The sequence below is a fragment of the Ambystoma mexicanum genome, chromosome 5p (genome assembly GCF_040938575.1).
Source record: "Ambystoma mexicanum isolate Mex_15411 chromosome 5p, UKY_AmexF1_1, whole genome shotgun sequence".
NCBI lineage: Eukaryota > Metazoa > Chordata > Amphibia > Caudata > Ambystomatidae > Ambystoma > Ambystoma mexicanum.
The window spans coordinates 533,954,651-533,974,113 of NC_090930.1; the positions used below are offsets into that span (position 1 = coordinate 533,954,651).

At 44.9% G+C, this 19,463-nt stretch overlaps 1 protein-coding gene across 15 annotated transcripts in view; it reads left to right on the top strand.

Annotated features, from left to right (window-relative positions):
• The window catches only part of DACH2 (dachshund family transcription factor 2), a 1,006,899-nt gene that overhangs the window by 427,434 nt on the left and 560,002 nt on the right, over positions 1–19,463 (top strand). For all 15 annotated transcript variants that reach the window (XM_069612949.1, XM_069612948.1, XM_069612947.1 and 12 more), the window contains one exon: positions 3,720–3,835. In XM_069612949.1, the coding sequence (XP_069469050.1) occupies positions 3,720–3,835 (116 nt within the window). The remainder of the gene's footprint in view (positions 1–3,719; positions 3,836–19,463) is intronic.

The window sequence follows — 19,463 nt, forward strand, 5'->3', positions numbered from 1 at the left end:
TCCGTGAGAGGCAGGCTTCCCTGAACTCTGGCAGCTCGGTGATGCATTGCGGACTTGGCTCGCATTCCGAAATGTAGGCCAAGCACCCGGAATTTTCACGGCAGCAGCAGTTCTCCTCCTCAGTTGGCATTAGCTCGCACCGATTGCACGTGCACCAGGTGGAGACGCCGTCCATGCGACATGGTCCAGGCTCTTCATCCGTTGACTGGTCCTCCCAACTGCCGTCCGAATCCCCATCGTTTTCGCGTGCTTGCCTTTCCAGTAGTTCTTCCTCGGTGTACTCGGGCTCGTACATATACGGCATTATTGTAGCCATTGTGTGGTAAAGAAAGTAAAATAATTTATAGCGGTGGTACTGGTATCTGTTCACACGGGCTACAATCAACGAAGGTAGCTGACCAGAGCACAGAAACTAGTCACAGAATACTCAAAGTAACACAGCGAGAGTAATGGAATCGAAAATCTGCTGCTGTGTGTTGTGAAACGGTGTGTTTATACTTATTGAGGAAAGAGGCGTCCTGCCGTTTCCATGGCGACACTTCATTAGCTGAGGCGCAGCGATTGTTGACACGAAACGTGCTTTGGCGTTGGGAAATGGGCGGTACGCGTCTGCTGATGTCAGGCTCAGGGGCGGGGGATTTGATTTAGTGCCGCAAAAGCAGGTGAGCCAGGGCGATGCGGCAAGTGATAGGATTATCAGAAAATGGCGGCTGATTTCGAGTGCGTTAATGGACGAAAAGTCGGGTAAGGTCCATAGGAAAGTTTTCTACGATCTACCGAGTTATGCTTAAAAACACATGGCCGAACCGTAGGGACAATAAAAAAAAAGTCCCGGAACTCTCCTTTAAGAGCATGCCACTGTGAAATCCACCCAAGGAACCTCCTTGGGTGCTGAGAGCCTGTAATACGTTAGTTTTAGGAGTGTGCCCCCAACATTAATGTATGGCGATCTATGAAGAATGCACACTTTTGAGGGGATGCATTGACCAGCTTCTGGGTTTGGCACTGGAGGCAATTGTCATCCATCCTCTGCTTTCCCCCTGACCCTCATCTTGTGCTCACCTCTGTTTTCCAGGAGACACCCCCAAAACCCCTGCTCTCCCTCTAGGCCCGCTCCTTCCCCCCCTCAACCCATCCCCCTTCTCCTTTACCCCATGCCCTCCCACATAAGAAACCCTACCTCCCTGCACCCTGTCCCACTCCTTACGTTTCTCCGTGAGGCACGTCGAAAGGAGCTAGAAGCAATTTCCCGACAGGCCCTAGTGAGAACAAACCACTCTATAGGGAAATTGCCTATGGCGAAAGTGGGCAGTCCCATATAAGCAAGGGGGCTAGAGAGTGCATCTTGTGTGCTGCCGCCGAGCCCCCCGAAATGCACGGGTAAAGTTTCAGAATAAGGTGACTTGCGCATTTCTCAAACTATCGCTCACAAAAAATGCAACCTTTGTGATTTTTCTTATTTGCAGTATTTCATGAGACTGCAACCCTTGGGCTCCTAATTTGGCTGTGGTCGGAAAAGGTTGCCTCTCTTTTTCTGCAAGATCTAGGATGGTCTTTGAGTTTCGGGTAAGTGGCAGACGGCGGGCTACCAGCAGCTCTTGCTGGTTGTATCACGCCTATGTCCTGCCTTTTCACCACCTATTTTAGTAACTGGATGCTATGTATATATCCCTTTCCGGAGACTGTTAGTACATATAACTCACATTGTCTGTGCCAGGTGGGTGGTGCTCCTGGTGGTATAGTTACCCTCACATTGCACTATCGACGAAAGATGAGCAGGGAGGGGTTACTGCAAGCCCTAGCCCAGCAACAACAGTAGCTGCCCAATGGGATACATCCAAGCCCACCTTCACACCTGACAACGTCCCGACCGTTGATAGAAATGGATAAGATCAGGACAACCTAGTAACAGGGTCTGGTGTGGCAACGTCTGGTGTGGGCTATATGTATAAAGTTGCACGCATTATGAAACTAACATGCTCAGCAGATATGCAGGAATCTAGCATCAGTGTTCACATGGGCCGCCATTTTTTGAAAAACATTTTGCGTGGCTTCGTTCCAAGTAAATAGCTTTGTAGGTTTTCCTTTGTCAGGTAAAATCATGTCAGTGTTCTCGCCAAACATTTTTCTCCAAGCAACAATAAAATGTCGGTGAAAAACATTCTATCAAATATTGTGCCTGTGCCACACGAGGAGCAAATCCACCCCCTTCTCATCTACCATCCCATAAAATCTCCAATTTCCACACTGGTTCTCCTCCCTTAGGCCTCTCTCTGATCTCATTTGCTCCCGTCAATAAAATTCTCATGTCTGCCTCCGACACTCTCTAAACTCTCCTTTGGTGACCTCCCACTTCTACCCATAGCCTCGTTGCTGGCTGGCTTGCAACATGCAACCCGTCTCTCTACAAGTTTGCACTACCAATCTGTAAATCCATTCATAGACTTGCCTCTCCCTCACTGATCGACCACCTCTCCCAGTAGCCTCGTTGCTGGCTGGCTTGCAATATGCAACCCGTCCCTCTATAAGTTTGTACTGCAAGTCTTTAAATCCATTCATAGACTTGTTTCTCCCTTGCTGTCTGATTGTTTCTCCCTCTAATCCGCTTCCCACACTCTGTGCTCTAGTGCCCTCCACGCTCTGTCCCTTTGTGCATCTTCTTGCTTCAGCTCCTTCCCCATACTCAACCCCACCACTCGAGCTCCCAACCCCCCCTCATAAGAAACACCACCAATATTCACACATTCAAAGCATCCCTCTGCGTCCACGACATGCACCTTGAAGGGGAACCCACCCTGTCACATATACTTACTCCCATTGAAATTCTGACCCGGCCATCTAACAAAATATGCTGTCAAACCCTTGCAAATTCTCCTGTTCAGAGTCATGTGTGTCTGCCCGGTTAATCTGAATCCCTAATCTGCCACTCACCCGTCATGAACAGGTTATGTGCTTACTGATTATTTGGATAGCTCAGAGGCAAAGTGCTCACCTTGGAAGCAAGACAACATGGAGCAACACAGGTTCGATCCCCGAGTCCACGCTTAGAAATTTCTGGGTATTAAGCGTGTTATAAATAACCTATCATATCATATCATTTGTAAAGCACCCACCTGCAGGACTTGGGTTCCATGTGTTAAAATTGTGGCAAAAATGTACGTTTACACAAATAACCGCGGCAAACAGGCTGTGGTTTTGCTGCCGCAATCGATGTAAAGGATACGGGGGACACACACGCAACCCCCAGACCCATTATACCATTCAAGAGGAGCAGGGGACACCCTCGCATCCCTGCTCCCCTTAAATGGCATAATGGGGTACACCTTTACTGGGTCAAACCACCGCATTTTTTCCACAATTTTTTGTAAAGGCGACATTTTTGCTGCGATTGAATTACTGCATACCCAGGACTTGCCCATAGCTGAATGCTTCTCTGTAAACGCTTCTGATTGAAGCACCAGGTCCTCAATGAGGCAAAGCACACATTATAAAAGGTGTGTTGGGACGAAGTTGGCAAACTGAGAGTACCAGGCAACGTACAAGTGTGAATTGTGAGCCAAACCTGCACCCTGCTCAAATTGTGTATTTGCCATGCAGTGTCACCGGAAGGATATATCAGTACTTAGACCACTGCATCCCTGTTTTAACAAAAGCAAATAATGACTGGTGTGGCTGAAAAGAAAGCAATGGATTTCATTTCAATGCCTTGTTCCCCACAGCTCCAGACCGGGCAGGCCTCCGAAGCGGTCCTTGGGCGTCTCAATGCAAGACAACGCACGGCTTCTACCCCACGGAGTCCCCGGCCTCTTATCACCTGGCCTGATCTCCCCGACAGGTAATAACGTACGCCGGCTGATCGGCCGCATCTCTTCATAGCGCGCGCGCGCGCCATATTGATCTCGGCGTCTTGTCCTTCAGGGCCTTTCAAGCGTCACCAGAGGTTATTGTATTGACTTCTCTTGAGTATTCATGAAACCGGCGCTGCTCCAACTGCAGTGACAGCAAGTCAGGGCCTCTGCAGTCCACTTCCTTATTAATTGTCATTTCCTTTCAGGAAATTGCATTCATATTTTGTTCTGTTAGGATGCAAGTGGAATGAATCATTTGCCAACATCTGCCTCCTTGTTTCCAGCCATGCTCTGCTACCGTGTTATTTTCTCACTGGTGTTTGCAATCCTTCAGATGGCGGGAGAGGTTATCAAGCAAGCACCAGGGTTATAACGAGGAGGGGCTCTCTGGAGCATCAGCAGTCAAGCCGTCCAGTATTTGGCTCAGAGAACCCTAGAGAGTGTTATGTGCATTAGGTGAGAAGCAGGCTGATTTATGCCACTGGGTCATGGAACCACTTGCACACCACTTTCCATGTATGAAAGGCCGACTTATTTCAAACGTATAAATGTTGCGTCATTGCCACGTTTTGAATGTGTATTATGAGGAAATGTGTTTAGACAAACTAGATCTGGAAAGGCACTCTTTTAGAGACTAATTTAGAACAAAGTTCTATTAAAAGTGTGAAGGAGAATGGATCATTGGGAGTAACGTTTGTCAACAACACATTTATTTAATCTTTCAGGCGTTTTTTCCTGCCCAGAATAATGTCCTGAGTGAAGTTATCCACTTAAAGCCATCTGATTGGTCATTTTTGGGACTGAGCCTGCTACCGACCCATCTTCCCGTTGTCATGGGAGAAAGCCACCTATGACTGACACACACTTTGCAAACAGAATCGAGTGTTACCATTGCAGACTGGCAATAGATATATGGCAGGGGTCTGTAAACTGTGGCTTTTCAGATGTTTTGGACTACGACTCCTATGATCGCTCACCATTGACTTTGCTGTCTTGGGCTGATGGGAGTGGTAGTCCAAAACATCTGCAGAGCTAAAGGTTGCAGCCGCATGATGATATGTGAAGGCAGGTGGATACACAAAGAAGTCATGTTTATTATTATTCCCTTAGGGTAGTTATAAAGGACAGGCCTGCCTTCAATACGGCGTAGGGAGGGTTACATACCAATGACATAGTTGATTGAACGGGGTATTTTGGTTAGCTTTGAAGGGGGCTGGTAACCATTTTCTGGGCTGCATTTTTTCATGCATGCCAGGGCCTCTGGATGGGGGTAGAGCTAGCTTAGCACTGTCAGTTCCCTCACGCGTGGGCTGAACATACGGCAGACACTGTGACCCTGACAGACAGGAGTCTATTATGATATGTACAGCTCTCTACAAGTGCCATTCTGTGTCTGTGACCACATTCCACAACAGCTATCTGTGACCGAGGCACCAACAGGAGAAGCAGGCCGCTCCCTTTATCCAGAGCTACAGCATACAGGCTTCCTTTGGTAATGTTTGTGCCTCTCGCCTCTTTCATTGGATGAGCTGAATCCTTAAGATGTGAGGTGAAAACGTTCTATTTAGGAGCTTAACCAACATTTCACTGTGGCCAAGCATAGTGCAGAAGGCTTTATTTCCTCAATCTATTTGAGTGTAGCTTATGTGGCAAAATCGAGTAGCGTAACAAGCTCGGAGTCTGTGGGCATATGACTGGTACTGAGTATAAACTCATTGAAAAGGGACTACTTATCAACAGTTGGCTACTTTCCTGGAAAGGTCCCCCTGTAACCAAACCAGCACATCCAACAATATTGAAAATAGGCCTTGCCGCCTGGAAAGGTTTATGCTCATAGATGAGTGACTGGTCTCTGGTACAAGGGCGCTGGGATCAAGCCACCATTTTGCATCTAGGGGCTAAAGATCAGAATCACTGTGATGTAGGTTAGGTGTGGGCACAATCCTGCACATCTCTTCTGTGGATTTTGTGCAGAAATTCAGGCAAAATCTGATAATTTAGCACAATTCTGCCGAACCCCACACACATCAGTGGCAATTTCACAGTTTTGCATATGAACTAGGTGCACAATTTCAAAATTGGCGCAAGTGTGAAATTTCCGTTTTTTGCAACTAGAATTTTGCATGAAAAATGCTGTTTTCTGCAAAATGGCAAAAGTGAAATATATGTTGAAATATTTCGCTTTGTCAGCAGAAATTTCACTAACCTCTGATATGGAACATGCGCAGGAAGGATTTAAGGAAAAACTGGATAAGGTTTCAGAGTCAGTGAAATTGTTATGAGGCTATAGATCTGAACGTTACTTGTTTTTTGGTGGAGGCACAGGTCTGGCTTGCAGGATGTGATAGTAATGATTGATGGTGAATGACAGGTGGGTATTTTGTTAAGAAGTTATAGGTGGAAGTGAAGACGTGACAGAATAGCCAAAAAGGGTCATACCAGTTAGGGGGTTCACTCATCTCTTCAGGGAAAGTGACACACAAACACATACCATTTCGTGCCTTGAAACACTTGTACTAAGGCGCGTTATAAATGCCATATCATATCATATATGAAGGGTATAATTCTCATCCAGACAAACCAATTTTCTCCCTTCTCTCCGCACAGTACAAACACCAAAAAGTGATGAATGGAAAGTTTGGAATTGGTCATAACTTCAGAGAATTCTGATTGCCCTGCTACAGAAGGGGACTAACCATAGAAAAAACAGTCTTGTTGCTGCTACCCAAAGCGAAGAGTGAAGCCCCAACTGCTAGGCAGTGCCTGCTCTTACCAGCGACAAAAGCAACCTCAGACTTGTCCCTTTCTGGTTGGGCCTCAGAAGTGAGTCAATGTTGGTTCTGCGAGGCACTGTGAGCGAGAGACTCATTGAGCATATTCTCTTCTAGTTAGGGCGACTTTCAGTAGGCCAATTCCATTTCACCAACATGGCCGAAACATGTCTGGGCTTCCCTGTGGACCCATGCAGATGGGTTGTGCCCCAGTTTGGGCTGGATTAACTACTAGTGGGAGTGGGGCAAAGATTGATGTACAAAGACTGTGCCCCCTTCTGTAATGAGGTGCGGCTAAAACTATGAAATCAATGCAGCCCAGAGACAATCTCAGCGTGTCTGAGAGATTCAAAGGTTTTTACTTACTATCATTTACGGAATGTATTGTACATATAGTGACTCTCTCTTTTGCACCCTTTTCGTCTTGGTATCTCTAGCATAAGGCTTCACGTTGTTTGTAATTATCTGCTGTTTTTGGCGGGCAGATTTCCCGTGCATTCACTCTCCTTTCCATACAAAAAATGTTATTAATGCTATTCCATAATCTCACCTCCTATTGCTCACATTCTTATTTCTTCTTCCAGGAACATTTGTTTGGTGATAAATTAATCCCTCTTACACCCACTTCACTTCCTTTCAGAGTATGTATGTTCCTCTCATTATGCTTAGTGTAAACCTAGTATCAGTAATGGCAGTGCAACAGCTCGGCAACAGGCGAGGAGCCTGACATGGCCTCCCCAGACTCCAGATCGCCCGCGTTGCCCTTAACTCGTTAATAAAATGGCCCATCACCAAGATGGACTGTCCACACTGAAGGACCTCACCGGGGCCACACCTACCGGCAACAGAAACAGATTCTTGAGAGACTCCCCCCCATCTTCAGAAATTGCACATTGCAACTTCATTCATCGAGTAATACACACGCTGCACATGACATTGCCAGCTATTTCTGAGCTCCCTTTCATGTAGGTGATCCTTTTGCCTGTTATATCTTCTCTGAAGCTCAGGGTTTTCAAGTCTTCACTATTGTTTGCCATTGTGGCCTTGATATCACTTGCATAATCCTGTGTTGGAGATCTTAACATTTAATTGTATGTCCCCATTGGCTCTTCCAATGCAATTGCAGTTGGGGCCTCTTCGCTGTTGCTTGGCTTCCTGTTCTTCTTGGGTGCAAGTCTTGTTCCCTTCTGGCTTTTTCTTAGAATGGGCATATTGGGGTGTTTGGGTACAAATTGGGGTCTGGAGTGGTGATAGTCTGCTCTTTTATATTTTCCAAGGCATCAGGAAATGAGGCTTTGCTCCAATGCCACTGTCTTCTTCAGTGTCAAATCCTAGAAGAAGAAGAGTGTCTTCTCAACTGTGCATTCTCGGTTAAATGCAGTTTCATTTCTCTGTATGCTAACCACATGCCGGGCACACTGTCTTGGACATTTGTGAACTTTCTATAGTCACGTGAAAGTTGTTTGATAATCTCTATCATCACTTGACATACACTATTGACTGTACTGGTTTGAGAGTAAAGAATATAGCCTCCATTTACTAACACTGCACAGGACGCCTTGTCCTTTGAAAATGTTTACTAGTCAAAGAAGCAACTCTTAGTGCCACGGTCCCTTAAAATGACAATCAGTGCTTTCCCTTTCTAATCATGAACCAACTGATTCCTGCCTTCTATTTCTAATTCATTCTTTGATCTGTTCCTGTCTGTTTTAGCCTTCTCCTTTGCACATGATTCATGTGACAATTCATGTGCTGAAAATTGGACTGTCCAATTTTAATCTAGAAAATGCTCAACTTGAACAAGACAATGCTAACGTTTAACGGTAGTATGAAACTAGTGGGGTGACTGAGTAGGCATGTAACACCGCTCCAACGTGTACTGGAATTTACCATCCTGCCTATGGGCGAAGACACCCCCTCTGCAGCTCATTTGGTCTGTCCCACTGCTGGCTAGCTATGGGATCACGAATTAGGCCTGATGCACGATCTGTGCTCTGCGTGATGGTCACATGGACTGAATCCTCATACCCAGAAGTGAGGGCAGCTCTGTCACCGGTTTAAACAGACTTCTCCAGGGGTGTCAGGCTCAGGAATTAGGCGTAGGGTCTTGGGTGAAGTATTTATTCTGCCCTACTATGTGCATTGAGGTAGTGAGGAGTGGACTTTACTTAGGTCTTGATGTGGGCCGTAGTATGTATTACTGAAATTCTAGTCTCTTTATTCCAAGACTGCCCCTCGGGAGACAGGGGAATATGTTACCAGAGTATGCGTGTCCCTCCAGTTTCTAGTTAAAGTCCTGCCATCTGTCACAGCCAGCTTCTAAAACTGGTCTCCGCTCTGCGGACACTCTGTGGACACTCTGCGGTTTTACATGCACCTGGTATTTGAGACTCAATTACGTCCTTTAACTCGAATGTCCTTTGAATTATGGAAATGTATCTCCAGGAGTTTTTACAGGAGGTACTCCTTTTGATCTGCTGATCATGTTAGGGGTCAGGGTAGGGAGGGGTCTTGCCATGTCCTTGCTCTACTGTCAGATACCTATGGTGACCTCCTCTCTCATTCACATACACTGCTTTATGCTTAAACCCCACTTCCATACAGGCTATTTACTTCTGTGTCATTGATCAACTCTGGGACATAATGGAATATGTTTCCAGAATGCTTTTGAAGTCTTCCTCCTCCATTTTTGAGGGCAGATCTAAGGCCCACTGCAGAGACCAAACCTGCCGTGAGTTGGGGCATTAATGGTAACTAACCCAGATCAGGCCAGTTCTCCCCCTTTCCTAGTTCAGACATTTCTGCTCCATGTGGATTTGTCAGACCGCACAGCTGCAATCTTTAGGATTGCGGTGGTATTGGTTCATCATAAAGGCCAGCCCAAGCATGTGTACTCTGAACTATGCAACCTGAAAGCTGTTAACCAAGAATCACTGACTTCCACCCTTTTCCTGATTAATTCCCTTCCCAGCAACTGAGATAATATTAATGAAGGTACTAACCATTGCAACTTCCATATAAGCATAGCCGTTTAAGTGGCACAGCGAGTAGAGTGTTCTCTTTTCTTTTACATCCGTGCAGAGCTTGCTAACGCAGGTTCGAATCCCAGCGGGGCCAAATTCATCCTTTCATCCTTCGTAGGTCGATAAATGAGCACCACACACCATGGGTAATAATAAGCAGTGCTCAGATACCTGAGGGTTCATAGCACTATGTAAATGGCAAATTATTATTATTATAATAAATTCTGCCGTTGACTTAATAAACACCTTTAACAGATGCAAAGGTACATATCAATATAAACTAAAGGGCTCCTGGCAATCCCCTGATCTGTCTATGTGGAAGGGTAAATACTAAGCAACACAAATTGATCAGGGCGGGCCCGAATATGTTATGAATCCAGAAAAAGAATTTTGAATGAGTTTTACTAATAGATTAGTTAGAAAGTAGACATCACAATTCCATATGTCACAATGGTGTAAACGAAATGTGTCACAGGAAAGACAAAATGAATAATAAAAACAATGATGCAATGTGAGCATAGTACAATTAGACATGTAAAGAATAATTGCAAGCATAAATTATTGTTAAAGTAGGAGGGTCCCATTGCATTTATTGGGAGCCATAGGTCATTCTATTTGCTGAAAAAACAGCTTAATAAACAGTATCAACGCTCAATACTGTGTAGGGATGTTGACACGGTTGTGTTTCGGCAACAAGAACCAGTTGGAAGTTGCTGTTAGTACGGCGGACCTCATCAGGACGGGTAAAATTGATAGATGTTCAATTAATGAGAATTCCTGTGTGTCATGCACGTGTGTTTAGGCACGGCTGTCAGAGGTCTGCTACTACTTTTAACAGCTTTCAGGTTGCACAGTGATACACATACGGCCCAGTGTACCATCTCAGAGAGTACGGTCATACACGCTCTATCTGAGTGCGCACCAGACCATATCTAGCTCAGACAGCGGCAAGCTCAGTGGTGTGCGACCTGAATATCAGCGGCTTGATGTTAATATGGTTGTGGCATCTGTTCCCGTTTATGGTGTATTCATATAGACATTTCAAATAGGAGGAGCTAGTTTCCAGTGTGAGCATGCCCCCCCCACTCCCAATGCATATCATTTTTATAACAATTAAAGTTTGTTTTTTTACATAGCTGCAACATCAATAATGAACACCAATGGGTCTCTTTGTTTGATAATGCATGGTTGGGTGTTGTGACATCATTCGCCTCAGAGACTCTTTAAGGTGATTGTAGAAGTTACAATCAACTGATTGATCTTTGGCATGCAATTGCTTTGTACTTTTATTAAAAACACCTGTTCTTAACAAATGTGCCATCTTTACGTAAATAAACAAAAAAACATACATGCAACGAGGAGAAACAGATGTACTTGTGAAGAGCCAAGCAGGCTGCTTTACATTTACTAACAAGGCTGTCACACATTAAAGTGGCTGAAACAAAGAGAGTAGAAGGTGAGGGCATAGAATGGAACTGGCATTGAATATGCATGTTGTGAAGATTATCCAAATGACTGATTCTCTAAAAATTGTGAGCAGATTTTGATAGAAGAGAATAAGACGTCAAGTTCTATCTGTTAATGCAATGGCGATCACTGAAAAGAAAACAATGACCCCAATAGACATATACAATATGATACGTAGAGAGATGATAGTACGATATACTATGTACACAAAGCACTGTGTGGTTTAGAGGATAACGGGCTATCACCACTCCGGCAGGTGAATTGCCATTAGAGTTTGGGGTGGCAAAGCATCAAGAAAGAAAGTCTTCCAATAAGGAGTATCTCTCCCCAAATCTCATAAATCCATCCACAGATGAGGGGGCCGCGATGCTCCACCTCATTATCCGAATCAACAGACCACAAAGCCCTCAGACATCCAGGCGCTAGTTACAGCAAGTGCACAGTGTGTACAGAGCAAAATGGAAGAACAAATTGGTTACAGAATGCAAGGGTGGGCCTCCCCTAATGAAAATGTAGTGCCTAGAGATTGGGATAGTAGATAAGTTGGGACTAATATAAATGAGTTCCTAATTGCAAAGGGATCTTCTCGTTCGGCAGCAGCCTCTCCCTACTGACCAAGGTCGATGTGGCCAGGTGACCATATAATTGGTGTCTCCCTGGTTTCAGCTCAATAGCTAACCATCCCAGAAATGAGACATATTTCTCGATTCACATAGAATCAGGTTAGTGGCAAGGCTCATAGGACGCACTTTTTCACTTCTTACTTGACTCAAAGAAACGGGCAAATCACGGTGTTGAATAAAGGTGGTGACCTCCACATTTCTCGCGGGCTGTGGGCCAGTGCAAATGATAGGCTGCCTCCCCTCCTTTCAAACATCAGTGTAGGGTTTGGTGCACCACACACATGCATCATAGGCTCCCAAAATTCAGGTGAATGCTGGCAGAACATTTCCCCATAACAGCTGCTTGAAGCACCCCACCATCCTTAAATATATAAAAAAGAAAAATTGAAAGCTGGATCAGTTTATATCACCACTGTCGTCTCATTAATATTAGGGTATTCATTGAGCAGGGACATAGCTTCGGGAAATAACAGAGCGCTTAATAATGACAAGAGGAAGGAAACACTGAGAGAAGCAGGGAAAAAGGGAGTGGGAGCTAACATTGGAGGATGAGGGTGTTCGATTAGCAGCAGGGGATCTACAAGCAACCAGGGGATGAGACAGTGGGAAGCATGTCACAGAGTCTCTTGTAGCGGGGGAAGTGCATGGTGTGTGGACCTCGGTGTTAGGGAGGAGCCATGCCTTGAAAAGGAAGGTTTTGAGCTCTTTCCTGAACTGTGAAAGCGATGGGACAAGTCTGATGTTGATGGAGAAGAGGTTCCAGAATCTTGGACCGTAAGCAGAGAAGACCTGTATAAGGTTCTTTCCTTCCTGCACCGTCAGAGTTCAAGTTTGTAGATTTCTTTACTTCTGGTGGATCACAGGTCTCTGAAGATGCTGAGTTGCTCAGTGAGGTAGCTTGGTGACCTCATGGTGACAGCCTGTTAGATGATGCAACAGGATTTGAAGATGATATATGCTTTCAGTGGGAGCCAGTGAAGTTTCATGAGGTTTGGGGTGATGTGGTCAGGTTTGCAGAGTTCTTTAATGCGTTTTACATGTAAGACACATCATGGGGGTGCCAGGGCAGTCACTGAAAGACCATCGAAAAGGCATTGCAACTATCCAGGTGGGAGCGGACTAAGGCTTGGACTGCAGACCAGAAGTTGTTTTCTGGGATGAAGGACTTGATTGTCCACAGGAATGAAAGTTGGTACCAAACCGTTGGTATCTTTCTTGCTATGTGCTGTTTGAACATGAGATGTCTGGCGATGTTGAACCCAAGGGACCTGGAACAAGTGGCTAGCTGCACTATGAAACCCTCGAGGTTCATGGCAGAGAGCCAGGTCTGGATGTCAGGGTGTTCGGTGTTGTTGGTCAGCAGTAGGAATTCTTGGAGGGGTTGAGCTTCAGGCAAGCGCGGGACATCAGGACTGGATCAGTGTGAGGCAGGCCTTGTCTCATTTAATTAAAACACATTAAAAGGTCATGAATGAGAAAGGACACCCAAATATGTGAAAGAATAAGTTGCAACCTTTTCTTTTCAGTCAACCGTCACTTTTTATAGCTGACAATTTCTCTGCTCATGACATATTGTTGCAACTGGGTGATTTCTTTTGATGTTTTAATAGAACTAGATGTAAAGTGGATATTATATACCGATCTAGCACTCTCTCTTCCTTTCCCATCACTCTTTTTATCTCTTTCACTCTCTCACTGTCTTTGTCCCACTCTGTGTCTCTCTCTCTGTGCATGAGAGCTGTGTTGGCAGGTGTGTGCTTGCCAGAGCCTCCATAGACACTGCTACCAGCAGTGCAACCAGAGAAAAAGCACATATGACTTGAACAAGAGTGTGCTGTGTGTGTTGTTTTAGTTACAAGAATGAGAGCAGCAGTGACTGATGTATTCCCTGAGTTCAGGACCAGCTTAGTGTTTGGAGACATACATTGTTATCTCCTGTGTCCTACGGGAATGTCGCCATCACACTCAAGGCACATTGTCAAGGCTGGAAGCAGTGAAGGGGATGTGAACAGGCTCTTTGGGGCTGCTGGGGTCCTAGCAGACCTTGTAAGGGACCAGAACACCAGATCTCAGACTCACCAATTGTGTTTGTTGTTTTCTATTGTTGTTAGTATTTGTTGTGCATACTGTAACACATGTGCATGTTCAACAGAACAACAACACTTCCAATCAATAAAAAGGCAGCCTAAAAAATAAACATTACCTTTGTGCTCAAAGAAGAAGCAGTTCCTTGGTTTTATTCCAAGCATGATCCTTTCCAAGAAAGAAGGGCATTTGAAAGACAAACTGGTGGGTTCTTTTGCTAAAACATGACACGATTTTATTATACTAAGATTGTAAAGTGTGTCTTTTAAAAATGTTATGCCCATTTCTAAGGATCTCTTCCAGCATACACTGAAGTCAAAGTAAGAACATTACACTTTTGGTAATGAGTAAGTAACATTATAAATACCTAAAATACCCATACACTTTATTTTCTGATAGAAGATTATTATTCCAAGATTGATTAGTCGGGTACACTCATACACTTATGTTGTACTCTTTCAATATACCCCTAGGAATGGAGAAAGAGCAAATAGCACCAGTCAGGGTTCCTGGCTGCTTTGCCCAACATAAAAGAACATTTTGGGAACAAACCAATTACCACAGATCTTTATATTTGACAAATATGTCGGCCACAAAAGGGCTGTAAGCTTGAGCCACATAATGCACATTGGGCTTGATGCTCAATTAATTTCCCACAACACTCATCCTAATTGTAACGAGCCATAGATACTCATTCGGACAGACTCAGCATGTGGATGTGGGGAGAAACTGGCTGTGACAGCTTCCACTCCACTGGGATCCATTTTCCGAGATAATAGTTTCTCTCCTATATGAGTACAGCCTCGCTTGGTTTGGGAGCTTGCGTACATTTTAGAAGAGGAGGGGCTGAGTCTCAGAGTAATGATGTCTTTGCACATGTCCAGACCCCAACGTGCAGACATCCATACATCATTATATATATATATATAGGGTTCCCAAAGGCAATAAATCGAATGGGCTTATGTGAGAATGTTTCTCCAATAGCACAAATGCTGCTGAGCTCGCCATTCACAGGGAATGAGTGCACATTGTGTAGATTCCACTTCTGCTGAAATGTGTGAACACGTTCAGCTGTTTTCAAGAAAAGGTGCTTTAAGAATCTGATAGAGCATTTTTCAGCAATTTCTTCATCGCAAGTATAAACCGGAGACATAAAGACGCCATCTCGGAGGATAGCTCAGGGGCTACGTGCTCACCTTGGAAGCAAGACGATGCAAAGCAACACAGGTTCAATGCCCGGGTCTGTGCTTAGAAACCTCTGGATATTAAGAACCAATTATAATTATATAATTTCCATTGATTTTGCTAGGCACACTTTTGAAAGGTAAATGTCTCTTAACATCACATGTTTCCAGAATGCCGGCACAGTTTAATGATCCACCTATGAATCAGAATTCCCACCTGATACATCCTGGATCTCATTCCTCTCATCCTCTCTAAACTAAAATGCCCATTTGGACTTTGATAACTTGAATAATTGATTTTAACATTGCCTAATAGGGTAATTTATATTTCATTTGAACCCACATTATTTAATTGAACCCCCCAAAATCCGTCTTTACATTGCATAATTGAATTTAGAAGGGAATTCTGATTTAATATGACTCGCATCTGGGACTAATTCAGACTTAATGTAGCCCATGATTTCAATTATTCAGCTATGGCATCATGCAGCACTTGGACTGAGATGCTATTTTGGAAAGGAGAGCGAAAGATAGAATGATCATAAGAACATGCGGTGACGATGTTATCGGAGCCATTTTCCTTCAGGGCGTAGTCATTTTACAGAAAATTGCACATCGGGGTCATGAATAATTGTAACACATTATGGTGTGTACTTTAGTTCCTTCTATGGGTGTACAAAGAGCAACATTTCGATAAGATGCGCCACGTGACTCTTTACTAGTGTGCATTTTAGGAGGCATGCCTTTTTAAACATTAAAATATAGCATGCCCATGTATAGAGCGTATCCATCTGAAGACATGCCCAAGGGAACACGACCTCAGAGAAGTAAAGACCTCGTACCATTCCCACGCACATTACAGGGATGGCTCTTGAGGAAAGCCGGGCGCTTTGTAAAACCCTCTGACCAACCATCTCCCCTTCCCCTACATTTGGTTCTCCTGAAGCCCAGAGACTCGCGTGGTTTGGTGTCACGAAGCACCATTGTGTTAGGCCCCGCGTAGCCCATAGAATATTCCAGCAATGGAAATAATACTATTAGGAACAAACTGTGATGTCATTCCACCAAAATAATGGGGCTGGTGGAAGTGACATCTCATGCGACATTTCATTAAATGATCCAGGTGGCAGAATTTCAATTAGCATGAATTGAAGATAGGTGGAGCACTCAGTTTACAAAATCGCCAACAATTGGAAGGAGCGAATACTTTTTGTTTTGTTTGTCCTTCACATTTTATTGAGTTTTCTTATGCCATGCAAACTTTCTAAGCATCAGTAGTCCAATTGGTAAAATCATGCACTTTAAAACACTTTATAATTTGCGAATAAGAACAGGGAGGTCATAGGTTCTGCCCCTATCCACCACCAAAGGAGTAAAATAGGCAAGTGGGGGGAAAGGTGAGCGTGTGGATTTCACAGTGAGGAGAACCTGGCGGCAATGCACGCTCCTTAGGAAAAGGTCTTAGCTGTGCAACATGGGTTCAATCTGGGCTGATCAGATATTCAATACGAAAAACCGGGACGGCCAACAACATAAAAGAAGGACTTAGCCCTCTCACAGCGGTTCACCAACCCTGTATTCCCACAACTCCCTAATCCCCCCCACGCAACCTTACATCCACCAACCTCTATCCGACAGTATTCCCAGCTTTGCTCCTGCAGGTAATTTGCCGATTTTGACCGTGGATACAAGCGTAAAACACAGCTTTTGCTCTGAAACATGTTGCAGGCCTTGCTTCATTCATTTATCAGCGGTTTTGATGGCACAGTGATTTAATGCATGAGGCTGGTACCTGAAAGGTTGAGGGTGGGAGCACCTCCTGCCACTGCAACATTCTGAGTGTAGTGTTTTTTTTAAATTTACTTTGTCTCCTACCCTCTCCCTTTTCCCAAAATCGGAACTGTCACCCTCCCTTTCCCCAAACCCTAGGGAGGGTGACAGTTAATAAAAAAAACCGAATTGCAGGACTGTCCTGGCCAAACGCGGACGTCGTTCCCCGAGTGCAATCCGCGGCCCTCCGCTTAGAAGATGGCGGAATGTGGCATCAAGCAGATGGAATCCACCAGAATAATCAAGGAGTGAGAAATCGCTGGCGGCGAGGGTTTCTATATTTGTGTTTCGCCAGTCCACATATCCAAACGGTTTGTGAACTCGTGGTACTTTTTATTGCTTGAGCCGATAATCCCAAGCCCTCCTCCCCCTCTCCCGTCTTGTTTCCAACATAAATAGACTGTACCGCATTCTAGGTTGGCTGCAACATTCACTGCCGTCTAGGATCACCAGGGACCATAAATTGCCTTTTCTGACAATTTCGAAGTGAATTACGTTGATATATAATGCTAATAAATTAATATGATTAAGTTAACGAGTTCCTCAAGTCTTGCCAAACTCCAGTAGTCCAGCCTTAATGCTGCTCCACGTTTGCCGCTGCCGCTTCCCCCTGTGGTGAGTGGATCCCTGCTACCTGCGCGCTGTCACTGTGATAAATGAGGGACCCCACAGTGCCCAGCGTTCCATCTGGCCTGTCCCCAAACCAACCCAAAATAAAACAAACAAAAAAACGTCTTTCACACAAATCACCTTTTCTGCGTTACGAAAAGCAAATCTGCTCCATTGTGTTAAGAGGCTTGTGTTGAAGTACCTCTGAAGCGTTGATATACACCCCCACGGGGTGTGTGTGTGACTTTATACTCTGCGACTACGCAAGATGTCCGCGGATTTAATTTATTTTGGTGTTTTGTAAGGTGCAACCTCGCAGGAGTACCGCTTCGAAGCACCATAGATGCAGACATCATACATTACAAAACAATGGGGAGGGGGTGTGCATAAAATGCTGTCACTGAGTCCAATGAGGCGTCAATCACTTCATAGACTGGGCGCTGGCTCTGTAAGGACCAGAGATTGGCACATTGGGTTGGGAAGTGTCACATTTTCATTTTCAATGCCACGATTCACAGACGCTCATTAACAGGCAGGTTAGAGAGTCGAGCTGATTTTTGTGAACATCAATCAACGTTGCTTCAGGATGTCAGGAATAATGTCTAAAGAAATGTCTAAAAAGCAAATGGGACTGCCTCTTCCCTCCATTTATATAAACAGAGTTGTGTTTTTGAAATTGATTTCCCTAATTGTCCCTAGCATCTGCTGGGGAGGCGCCATCTAGTCAGGTGGCAATGAACGCATGTTTTACGACATGATAACGCCTGTGTTCCATGCTGGCCACGGGCTGCTCTAACCAGTCCGCCATTTTCCTATTACCTCCCCCCGCCTCCTCCAGTACTCATCTCCCTCACTCACACAGCCACCAGCCCCAACTCACGACAGAATCTGTTGCCTCATTGTCTGTCACTTGCTGATGCCCTAATAGACATCAAAAAGGGACTAATTTCTATGTCCATGGCGGCCATCTGTGTCAGTCCCTTTAAACAAGCATTGGCAATGCCAACAGTTTGTGCTTTGTGCATCTAATAGCAGTGCCTGCAAAATGGCCAATGCTTTGTACAAATAATCGATCAATGGGTGGGCAAATAACCAAACACCTACAAGCTTTGTGTCGTCTCCAACATACACTACTCAAAGAAGAGATGCAACAAAATGCACCAATACAGAAGCGCCCGCAAATTTAACTAATCAGTTTTGGGTTGCAAGATAAGGTAGCAAGTAATAGAGCGTTTGCTGCTGCACCTGCAAGAAAAAACACAGGTTTCAGCTCTGAGCTACTAAAAAGAAAAGAAGTCCCGAAACGTGATTGTCCTAATTCTGGTCAATCACAGATGGATGAAATCCTGATTCCACCTCAATGAGATTTAAACATGTGACCTATAGATTACATTCTGTGCTCAGTCAGCAGCATTTGCTCAAACCAGCCATCTATCCTAGCTAGCAAACCTAAACAGGTTCCCTCGCCTCTAACCTGCCTCTGTCCGTCAGTTCCTCTGCCTCCACTCTAGCATTTTATCCATAATGGTTGCATGCTAAGCACGGCTGACCGTACTGACTACCTGCACTTAAAAATGTCCAATGTTGGTTGTCCTTAATCTATATATGTCCATTTATCGGTGTGCAGCCTTGGAGCAGCAGTGAAGGTGCAGAGATAGTGTGGGGCATTTCTGTCCTGTTGTTAAGTTGTTGGACATGAGCCCAAAACACTGGCAAGCCTCCAGATTGGCCAGCGATGCCTGCTGACTGGAACAAAAGCAACCCTGTGATCCTGAGTGGTCTCCCGCCAAGGAGAAAACAAGATGCATGTAGTGCCTGCTTCAAGAGTGTCCATTCCAGGAAAGCGCTTCATCAGAGACCACTGCTGCACAAGCAGGCCAATAAGATTGGGGTGTGGGTCATTGGGAGATGCACAAGTCTCTCCGCAGTTTATTATTGCAGGTAACTGGCCTTAAGCCTGACTCCATCACAGAATGGCCAAATAACCACCTTTGGTTGACCCGGAAATACTTTCCGGGAGCTG